We start from the raw sequence: 12,042 nt of genomic DNA, 5'->3' as shown, positions 1-12,042 counted from the left end.
ATAAAATTCAACAAAAATTAGAGAAAAAAAAAAAATCATTCATTCAACCCTTTCCATTCAGAAAGAAAGGTGAGATGTGCTTTATCGGGGGTATTTTCATCTAACGAGGAAAAAGCATTCACATAGGTGTATGTCTGCAAACAACAACAACACCCTGTATGTTTAAAAAGCAGTTCATTGAAATTTTCTATCCCAAACAGAAACACACTTGAGCGGTTTTGACTTCCAAAATGAATTACGGTCTACAATGCCACAGTGATCCCAACCTGTGTACAGCCCAGTAAAAAGGCAGGTAAAGGTACCTCCAACTGCTGCTTATCACTGTAAGTGCAGTTTTCAATAATACAGATCTTCTACAGCTTCTCTGTTTCTACAGAGTAAAAACAGCTATAGAGCTATGAAATAATGCTAAAAAACCCTTAAGAGCAGAAAGAAACAGGCAGTCCAGAATTATATCTTCTGATACAGAAAACAACCAACAGAAGTGCAGTGCCATATCACTAGTGTAATCCAGGTTTCAAGAGAGCAATCTACAGCAAAAACATTATACAGAGTAAGCTCATCTGGGAAGAAACACAGAAGCAGTGGGAAAAAAATGACAGTGAGAAAGAAATAGGTAAAATATTGAGAGTAAATGGGCAATTGAACTACTAAAGATATCACCAACTCATGAGAAATAAATCATACTTGGCTAACTTTTATATCAGTGCCTAACTATCTGTTAGTGCAATAAAATGTTAAGATGCCTCCATTTTCATGATCCTGTTGTTTTATATATACTTTATGCTTGTGACTAAGTACTTGAAAAGCAAAAGAAACAGGACAAAAATCAGCACTGTGAGTGCAGAAAGTTGCAGGACAAGATATCCGTATCAAGCATCTTGCCTGGGTATTTTTTGGCATTGTAATATTCCTCCCTTCCTAATTACAAACACATGCAACTCCCTTTAAGAAAGAAAAAGAAATTTTTATATTTGCTACACTTGTTTTCAATGCTGTTATTTGAAAAAGAAAAAAAAAAAAAAAAAGACTAAATTGTTCAAATAAAGATATTTATCATTTATTTTAACAGCAACCTAACTCAGCTTTCATAAATGTTTTAAGCTTGTTGTTTTCCTGAGTTCCAAAACTCACCATTAATTTAAAATATACTTAAACAACTGAAGCACTGCAAGCAATTGATCTCTTTGCTAACATGACTCCCTAAAAACCTTCTAAACACTCAAAGACCATTAAGAATTGTGATCCACATACAAGTTGAGAGGCATAAAACCCTTTTCAACCCACAAAGATTTATACGTAAAAGAAAAGAAAAAGCAGTCAGCATCAGAAAGGGTGTCACAAGCAGAAGGACAAAACTGACAGAAAGAGGGAGAGAATTGAAGACTCAGCATTTAAGCAGTAAGCTACAAAAGTTTTGAGACCACTCTCCGAGATACATGAGCCAGTAACTATTCAGGGCAATACACAGCAAAGTTGAAAATGAAAACAAGACAATGCATGTTGTCTCCACATCTCCCTGTACCACCCTGTTTTAAAATAAAAGACCTCTCAAGGACAGCATGGTTTACTGCAGATGTTTTAAAAATACAATGTATAAAGAACACAGATAGGATCTCCATTCATAGTTCCCAATATAGTTACATTAGAAAGATGTAACATCCCCAGATAAAAAGTTGTAACAAGCAGAGTAATATGTTAACACTTCTTAAAAGTACAATGAAATTTTACAAGTAGTATAAATTACCAAAGACAGAAAACCTTGAAGAACTGATGCGTGCATTCAAAGCAGGGTAACACCTCTAAAACATTCCAAGTCCATTTATCAATACATGCAGTAGGTTAAATGATATCCAGAAGAATCAGAACTCAATTCAAGTAATTTCCTTGGTTTGATGACTTACAACGTTGCAGCATTAGCTTTAATTTTGTTTTAATGGGAAGAAGCAGCTTACCATCTCTGCATGTTTCCTGGAAGACTTTCAGTAGAAGGGTTTTAGGGATACGGCCAGTTTTTCTGACAGAGTTATCCAGTTTATTTAATGCCCAGTCAAACTGCCATGCCCGTCTGTTTTGGGTTTCTGAGACTGGTTCTTCTTTAATACTTCCTTCACGTTGAGGTACTACTGTAAGGAACCTTGCTTGGTGAATGACATTTCTGATAAATAAAAATAAAGGGGAAAAAAAGAAAGTAGAAATTACACTTCTTAGAGTTAATTTCCCAACACAGTAGTTACTGAACATCAAGAAGATAACGCCCTTCTCGCTGATGAAAAGTTTCTCAAAAACACCCCATATAAAGGTGAACGAACAAATGCAGGTGACTGATTCCAATGCGTATCGCAAGCCTTTCGAAACAACACAGCAATGTGTATTTTCGCACGGTGTCAATTATTAAGCTAAGAGCTTCAGCTGGATTCGACTCACAGGAAGCGCTTCGAGTACCATTCCTCTAGAAAACCAAAATGTTTAAAAAAATCATCCAAGTGCTATAAAAACCTACTGTCCCGCTATGGGATCTTTCATGTGCTTTTGAAAATCTACTTCAGGAACAGCCACAAACACCTCTTCCAAAACACGGCGAATCAAGGTAACAAATCACATATTTCTTTTCTAATAAAATACACATGAGCTAATGCAGGCACCGATGTTTTAGACAAGAGTGCACCAAAAAGCTCCATGAACAACAGCATAATTCCCCATCCCTCAGAACTCAACAGTAATGAACACAAAGTTGTCATTCCGCAACACAAGGCAAACAAACAGTGGATTTGATTCAACATCTATTTATTTTCTCAAAATGAAGCACAACAACTGCGGATTTAACCAAGAAGTACTTCTAGCAAAACAGGAAGAGCTCACCATTTCAATTAAATTATTTAAAGAACAAGCTTATGTAAATGGCAACTAGAAAATGGCATCTGTGTTACACTAGATGGTTATGGTTAGCCTATAGAGGGCACATTGTTGTTACACCTGATTACTTATGGAAATTTTCAACAAACCCATCTTTCTCCAGAATCAATGCAAAGCAAGTAAGGCTTTCTGGATGCCAACAAGAAGATTCAGCAGCTTCTGAAGTTGCCCTCCTTCATCTCTGCCCCTTAAGCCCAGAGCTCTTCACTACATTTCTGTAAGGATTCTTCTAGGCCACTTTGGTTTTGTTTGTTAGTTTGTCTAAGGCGCCTGGTGGCTTCACATCTGCTGGGATCTGGAGAGCAACTCACTTTTTCTCTGGTTGTGTGAAATCCTGACATTAACTGAGGAGGGCCTAATTTTGGGAAGTATGATCTTCCTATCTTTTTCAAGAAGGCTAATTTTACGTGGCCAAGCCTGTGACTTCCCTCCTGAAAAATTCCCAGAGGCCAGCAAATTATATGGGAAAGATGAAGCAAAAAAGAAGTGGAGAAGAAAAAGAGGTCTGCCAAAAAGGAGAAACCTCCTTCAGTGTGAATTCTACCACCCCGAGATGCAAATCCACACTACTTCCCTTGGGCTGGCTCTCGTGTTCACCAGAACCCTGTGAGCCAATCGAGCTCACTAAACTGGTGTAGGATTCCAGAAAGTTGTGGAAACTGTTCATGATGTACAAATCCCACCAGAAAAAAAAAAAAAAAAAAAAAAAAAAAAAAAGAAATGGATCAGGAGTATGTGGCTGAAATCAGAGCAATTCTGAGGAAAACGAAGTGAAACATGGTTTGTGGTGGGTAAGTGGTCATCTCACTAAAAAAAAAGAAAGAAAGAAAAAAAAAATCAGGATTTCCCAGAGCATCATTTTCTATTTTCTTCCTCTTGTTTGACCATATCACATATCCACAGAGTACTTGCCTTAAACCAAAAATCATTCAACTGATTAAATTACAATTCAGTAATACAAGGTAACAGCAAGACAAAATCTTCAGTTCTTTCAGGTGTAATAACCAAATGAGACGATTCTAACATATATTCTTTAACATAAATAACAACATAGAGCTACAAGCTATCCACGTGACAACTATATGAATGAAACAAATGACTGACATTCTTCATCTGTTTCTCCATAACATAAATTGTACATTCCGCTGTCATATACCTATTAACAAAGCAAACTGAAACCTTTTCAGAATACATTCAATTCAGGTTAGAAAAAATTCCTTGGAAGCAACACAGGAGTGTCTTTGTAAGGCAGAAATTTACACCTTGATTTCCATTACCAACTGAAGCACAACCAGGCAAAACTCCTACTTTTTCCACTTAAAACCTTAAGGCCTTTTTTCTATGAAAATCTACTATCATATCATTGTATGCTACAGTAAATTGTCGAATGAAATATTTTGCCACATAGCACACATGTAACCATAAACTGATACCTACGTATCTCAGTTTTGAAATGGGCATTTTATTTAGCTCTTCCCCCCTCATCGGATATGAATTTGGGTCTTTCTAATACAAACTGCCTATGAACAGAACAATTAGGAGAAAATAACAAAAACTAAAATGCCAGGAGTCCCCTGTTCTAAAGATGAAGGACTGAATAAAGCTGAAAAGCACCTACCAAAAATGTAAAACTTCAGAAAACTATGGGAACCAATATCAGGTTTGATGTGAGGTAACTAAGTGAATACAACACAGGAAAATTGAGACTAATGGCACAACCTCCTTATCAAACACAGAAAGAAGCTAATGTTAAATAAAGCAGTTATCCATGTATCAGGACAACCCCGTGCTACTCTGCAATTTTTAATACATATGCTTAAGCAGAGAAGGAAAGAAAAAAAAAACAAAACACCAAAAAAGCTAGGATAAAAAAATAACAAAAAAGTCATTTAAGTTAGGCTAAGCATTAGAGTCACACAATAATGCAGGAATTTAGGTTTCAAAATATGTTAAATATGATCATACAATGCCACTTTTAACTACTTTACAAGGACTAAGGAAGCAAATTCTAATAACGAGACAGGTGAGAAGTGCAGGAAGAATTGTCCAAACAATTTTTGGAAGCTTTAACTACACTAAAGATACTTCAATGGTCCTTACTGAACTTCTCCCCAGTCCTTTGAAATTTAAACTTTTAAACCTTTAAAAATTCCTGGAAGACAAGGTATGGCAAAAACCGAAGCACAACTGATAACTACAAAAGAAACTGACATACAGGCTTCTGATACCAAGTCATCTGACTTTAACATAACCAAAATAAGGAGATATTATGTTGTTTCATCAGAAAAAATAAGGGTGCCATCATTGTTTTTAAATTGTGTTGATGTCTTTTTTAATGTGACCAATGTTTGTTGTAATACTGAGAATATAAGTTATGAATTCTAAAAAAACTGTATACTCGCCACCCACCTGGAAATAGAATACTATGACCCATGTCCATTAACAAGTTTCATTAACAATCTAAATGACAAAAGAAAGCAAACATATTGAACTTGCAGATGACAGCACACCAATAATGGTGCCCAACACACTTACAAGACACCCTCAGTCTTCTAAGTCACCTTGACTACTTGATTCAATGGTTTGAAATCAGCAAGAATGTCAGTGTAGACCAAAGAAAGTGATACATTTCAGAATTCCAGGGGAAAAAAGGAAAAGAAAAAGGCATACAACTGGTCAAAAAACATCTCAACAGGACTGAAAAATAAACATGCACCTAAAAAAAGGTTTAATTCTTCAGCTCCTAATAGAAGCAACACAGATAAGACATAAGATAGAGAACTGTTCTGCTTGTCATGGTATGTTTACTCACACAGAAAGATTTGGACCAGTGTTGTAAAGCAGCTGAAGCTACTAGGATTCTTTAAAAAGGTGTTTGCTCTCCCATCTCACCTATGTGATCCAATCCTACACAAACTCACTACAGCGTATCAAGTCAGCAGCCCTTGCAAGGACATATAGTACTCTTATCAACTCTTCTGAACTGGACAAAAAGATAACAGGTCTTGCAAGAAGCGCAAAGTTTTCACTACATAACAGTCTGCTCTTCAGGGAGATGAGCAGTTAGCTCTGTTCCCCACACTCATGAGAACTAACATCTAGACTCACAGATGAGAATCCTAAACTGATGTGACAGTAAGGCCAAAGACCCTTTGAGACACTTGCACACAGAGATTTTTTTTCTGCTATACTATGATCCAGGCCTCCAGAGCCTAACAGTTTTCATTGTCTTTGTGGAGAAATAGGGCATCCACTTCAGGACAAATACTCTAGAACTTTACATCTCAAAATGCAATTCAGCAAGAAAGCTGTATTGACCCAACATTGCAGTCACCACTGACAGCAGTAGTTCTAGTCCCTCTTTTCCACTGCCCACATTACCACTCTCTCTCAGTTCATCAAATGCTTAACGGATCTTATTAAGCCTGTTAATATGCCAGAAAACTTTTCCTTGCAGTCTAGCAAATGAAATCAGCCCAGTAACAGCACTAAGGAGCAGTCCTGGAATCTATTCCACGGACTAAGCCATGGTGTGGCAGTATGCAGCTGAGCAACAGGAACCCTCAGTCACTGCATGAAGACTACCTGACTGTAGTGCACCATTCTGTCTAAATGTGTGATCTGTCAGCTTCAGAAGAGAAATAAAATGAACAAACATGACCAACAAAAAGAAAACAAAACACCTTTAGGAAAGGCATTTAGTACTGCATTCTCACCGCACATCCAATATCATTTCCAATACCATACCTGTAATCTGTCCCTTAATTCAGATTGCAATCTTATAGTCTGGGTGTGCAGTCCTTTTTTTGTTCTATCCACGGATTTTCACAGCCAATATAAAACAGCACAGAAAAGGTGACAGAAGGATACAGCCAGCTATATAAAGGACCTTAAGCAGAGAATAAAAATTGGACTTTCAGCAGAAAGTCAACTGCTAATGATTCCATTATCAACACCAGCAATCTGACTGCAGGCTACGAAGTCTCACTAACACACTCTGGTAAGACAACTTACCACAAAAGGTAACCTTGCTGTGCTTCTATGAAATTTTAATTGATGACCGCTCCTGTCAGGCCTGTGTTCACAGTTAACAGAATCAAATATATATATTTTATCACTTCAGCTATACAGAGCTGTAATAAAAATCTATCTAATGCTTACCCAGCAGACAGGACAAAAGTTATTTGCGATCACCCAATTCTATGGAATGTCTAAATTTACATCCTCCCAAACAATTGGATATTATGGAAGGATAGCGGACAGATATTCATTTTTACAGAGTTCGATACAGATCAGAATCTGTCAGCCTCTCTCTGCTATGATTCAGATCTCACAACAGGCATTTCTATGAGATTTGCATGGGTACAATCTTGCACGTTAACTAGCAAACAAGGGTAAGGTCCGTACTTTTGCTACTCTGTAAATAATTTTCTTTGTCACTAAAGGCTGAAGATTAGCGGCAGAGTTTGTCCTCTGGCTACCATATTCTTAAGACAACACGTTTAGGCCAATCCCAATGGTCACAGAAGGTCATACTTCATCTTACTTTCATTATTCACAGAATAGAAGGTATGCAAAAAGAATCTAAAATCTCAGACTATCTTCTGCATCCTCCTAAAGATGAAGATGCACTTCAAAGTACCGACACAAAATCTGAAGCCTGATTTGCATTACAAGCTGCCACTATTTAGTTCATATTATATCGGTTCTAAGCAGGTAAGTAATAACACAACCTACAACTCTTAAAGAAGTACAAGGGCATAACAAGCAGCCCAGCCACTACTTCACATACTCTACACCAGGGGTGGCAGTTAGCACATCCCTGGAAAATTCTGAGTAGAATGATCAAAAACGGCTAGAGTGTGAGTAGCTGCTCTTTCTGGTCTCTAAAGAAATGAACAGATCCGTAACTTATCTATAATCATTACTGTAATAGAAGCCTCAAACCCACATGTGAACCAACTTACAATTATGCTCAGCGATACAGCAAACATAGTCTGTCATTTACTCAGTTTCCTTGGTAAATACTGGATTACTCCCTGCTATTTATTCACTCATATCAGTTACCCTATGCCTCAAAACCAGGATTTCACCAATACTTCATGGAATCTACTGTAGAGGGCTGCGATTCACATCTAAGGTAACAACCTTAGGTAACCTAAGGTAACAACAAGTAGAGAAGCCTAAATGACTGATGTCCATGTGTCCAAATCATCCTAGTTCTTTAAAATAGGTCAATTTCCAGAAGTTAAGGGTTAGGTAGGAAAAACAAAACAAAACAACAATGAATAGTTACTTAAGGAAAAAAAATAATGAGATTATACACTTGTTTGTGTAGTCCTGCAAGTGACTCCACGTATTACTGAATATATAGGAGTATAACTCATGAAAAAGTGGTACCTGGATGTCCGTGAACATTACTTCTTGCAACAAGCTATCTAGAATAATAGCTTCCAGATGAGAAAAGCAAAAATGAGCTAAATTTGCACTACTGGAAAAGTTTATACACCTGATTTGCCACTCAGTAACTCAGTGGGACTGCCTCCCATTCCTCAGCACACGCCTCCCCAGTTCCCTAGTCCTTCCTCTACTTTTCTGTTCCCTTCTTTGCAGTTGTGAAGCTCACCAGTCCTATGCTGAACAGTTATCCATATAGAGCAGCAAAAATATCTAGGTGGTGCTAAATAGAATTGACTAAGAGGGATCTCCAGAGCAGTAGAAAGCCACTGACAAGACAAGGCAGGAGGACCTCCTTGTACAGCTGTTATGTCTACTCAAAAACCTCACTGAGCACATATGAAGCCCTTCCACTCTCAGACTTTATGCCAAAACAAATCGTCTGCTGCATGATTTGCACATTTAGTGAAAAACTAGCATTGAGCTCACTCACTGAATAGACCTACACACTGACTTTCTTTCAAACATTCACACCACGCTCTTATCCACACTTCTGCTGCAGAGTGAGCTGCTGAAGACATCTCCAGTGACAACAAGTAAATCTCACTGTTCCAAACTGCCTATACCCCTTCACTCCATAGGCCACAGGACACCAACTGACCTCTGAATGGTCTGCAAAGGGACAACGGGGAACATCCTGCCCTTCTATCTACCTGCATTGGATCTTTATCAGCTTTTGCAAACACCAGGAGAAATTCAGAAAGCATTCACATCCATGGAGAAAATTGATTTAAACTTCTATTTTGTTACATATTTACTTTTAAAAAATGATTTATAATAACTACAGTTATAATTGTGACGAGTCATTGAGCATCACCAACCACTCCCTCCTATTTTACAGACTAGAAATCAAGAATACAACCCCACAGAGCTTGGAAGCCATGAACAGAGCTCACTCCCACTGACACACTTTGAGAACCTGTTGACATTGAAGTAACCTCTAACTAAAGGGGAGCCTGCAGATGCAATGACATGGTTGTAGCGGTACACTTGCGCAGCGAAGCATGAATAACAGCGCTAAACCTGTAAATGTACCAGCTGCACAAAGTGCTTCCTTCTTACCCTAAGTAGTTCAGGATGGTCACAACAGCCATTAGGCCGCCCAAAAATCGGAATGCAAAACGCTGTTCTTGTCAGTATCATGGAACTACCGAACGGGTTGTGTTAGATGAGGCCTCAGGGCCCACCCAGCCCCACGGTCAGGGCTGCCCCCCCAGCTCAGGGTGCCCAAAGCCCGTTCAACCTGGCCTTGTGCGCCTCACACACAGGGTGAACCTGCTTCTCACAGATGCAAAAATCAGTGTTTGTAAATAAACCCGGGACGTCCCGCTTTGCCGGCGCGGTACGCCCCCACAGAGAGGCGAGGTACCGGCGGTAGGCCGCGCCGCGCCACGGGGCACCGAAGAGCTGAGAGGAGCCGCGGGGCCATTCCTCTCCCGCTCTCTCTCCCCCTCCCCTCAGCCGTACGCCCTTTGCCCCCAGGCCTCGGCGCGCCGCCGGCATCGCGCAGCGCCGGGACGGTCCCTCACCTGGCGGCGGCGGGTGCGGGCGGGCGCAGCAGGGGCCGGATCCGCACGCAGAGGGCCCGCAGGCGCCCCGCAGAACTCAGCAGAGCCGCCATCCCCGCCGCGCGCGCCGCTAGCAGAGGAACACGTGAGGCGTGCGCCGCCGCGCATGCGCAAAGAAGGCGACCAGAATCCGGCGCTCCGCTACCGACCGGAAGCGGGAGAAACCATTCCTCGCAGGGAGGGGAGTGTCGGCCCCGCTCTTGGAATGGGCCCAATGAGGCAAGAGCGGGCTTTTCCGCTTCATCCCCCCCCTCCCCTCAGTTTGTCACGGATAGAACGTTCCGCCGGCCCTGCGCTGGGTTGGGCCGAGCGACAGCGAACCCCGAGTTGCCCTTGCTGCAAACTGTTGGAGGGGAGAAAAAGAGCCGCCCTGAGGACGGCACCTCGTCGCGTTTCGGGACACGGGGGAGGTGCAAAAGGGAAAACGGGCTCCTGCGGGCCCTGCGTGCGACTCCGCCACGGGCAGCAGTCGCGCCCTGCCGCTCCGGCGGGAGGAAGTCACGTGGGCAGCGTAACGGCGGCGGCGCGAGCAGCCATGTTGCCTGCCGGGGTCACCCCTGCGGCGGCGCGTGGGGGTCGTTAGTGTGCGCATGCGCCGGCCCTGCTGCTGTGAGGCGGGGCTTGGCCGCGTTCAGTGTGTGAGGCGCAGGTGCAACGCAGCGGGCGGCGGGCAAATATGAAACCATATCCCCTCAGCCTCGCCGTGCTGAACGGAAGGTTCCTTTAAAGCCTGCTGCTGTAAGGTCGTCTGGATTTTAACCGAAAAGCAAAATAAAAGCCTTTGAAATATTGTTGCCTCCACGCTTTCCTTCGTTTTGGGGAAAGAAGAATGTAGGTATGAGGGGTAGAGAGAGCATAAAACTCACTGCCTGAGCTTGTTTGCACCTCTAGGGTGTCGTCAGCATCGATGCTTCATCTTAATGCGTGCATTAAAGCTACTTTGTAAAACAATTATATAGCACTGAATTGGTTGAGTTCTTAAAAGTGCTTGTTTTCATGAGAAAAATAAAGAGAACAAGAAAAAAATAAAAGAACAAGGCATGCAATTATTTTTGCTGTGGATTGCAAATAGTTACAAGAGGGGACAAATAATTCATCAAAACAGATTGATTTTATCAAGTCAACTAGATAACAGAAGCAACTAGATAGCAGAATAAGAAAAATACTGAGTGGAATATTGACCATCTTAATAACTGGTAAGCTCTTGTTGCAGAGGCTGCCCTGCTACTGAATCAGTCGTGCTTCAAAAGAGAATAGCTAGGGAGATTCTGACCAGGAATTCCTCCAAGGACAAAATGCAGAAGTGACTATTGGAAAACGCCAACAGTGTTGGCAATGGCAGTCTGCTTAGAGCAGAGTTTGCTAGCCTCTACTAGTAGTGAGGTAGCAGATGAGAGTAACCTGTTACCTCTAGAGTGAGGTAACAGATGAGATTCTGCTGCAGGAGGGAATAATGCCTTGCTGCTATTGAATTCCTGTATCTAACGAAGTTTCAGGAGATGGCCATGCTGATCTGGGAGAGTAGGAGGATTTAAAAGTGAGGGTTTTGGCCAAACCCTGCCAAAGGCTGCAGAATGGTGGCTGTTACTAAATGTAACTAAAAGTCTCTGCAGTGAATGATTCAAGTTCTGTCAAAATGCCTTTAAGATGTCAGAAGAAACGTAAAAATACTCATAGCAGCTCTAAATTGCTGTTTGCATAACTGCAATGTGAAGAGAGGAGAAGTAATGCTGGCCTAGGACTGTTGCTGTTAGGCAGTTTGGATGAGGCTGCTGCATGTCAGAGGGTACAAAGATAACAAAGGATCATGGCTGATTGCTTTTATCACATGAAGAGGATTCGGAGAAGCTAACCCCTGGAAGAGAAAAATGGACCAATTTCTGCAGGCTGCGCGGTAGGGTGATTCGTATGTTTCCCTTGAGAGACTCAGAGGTGCCCTCTCCTGGTCTGAGCTGTCTGATGGAGCAGGTGAATCTGCCATGATGGTGACGGTAGGTGTGAGGCTCCTGCTGCTAACCTTCTGATGCCTTTACCTGTTCCCTTACATCCTAGATTAACTTGACCTGCCTTAAAGTCAGCTCTGTTCAGCCAAAATTAGCGA

The 12,042-nt window shown here is 41.3% G+C and overlaps 1 protein-coding gene across 1 annotated transcript in view; it reads right to left on the bottom strand.

Moving 5' to 3' along the window:
* Nucleotides 1–10,061, bottom strand: part of LRPPRC (leucine rich pentatricopeptide repeat containing) — an 88,355-nt gene extending 78,294 nt beyond the window's left edge. The window contains exons 1-2 of the mRNA XM_072331971.1: nt 9,903–10,061; nt 1,956–2,158 (exon numbers count right to left, since the gene is read on the bottom strand). Of these exons, the coding sequence (XP_072188072.1) occupies nt 1,956–2,158; nt 9,903–9,994 (295 nt within the window). The 5' untranslated portion in view covers nt 9,995–10,061. The remainder of the gene's footprint in view (nt 1–1,955; nt 2,159–9,902) is intronic.
* Nucleotides 10,062–12,042: the final 1,981 nt, after the last annotated feature.

The sequence above is a fragment of the Excalfactoria chinensis genome, chromosome 3, assembly GCF_039878825.1.
Source record: "Excalfactoria chinensis isolate bCotChi1 chromosome 3, bCotChi1.hap2, whole genome shotgun sequence".
NCBI lineage: Eukaryota > Metazoa > Chordata > Aves > Galliformes > Phasianidae > Excalfactoria > Excalfactoria chinensis.
This window is presented reverse-complemented; position numbering and strand designations above follow the sequence as displayed.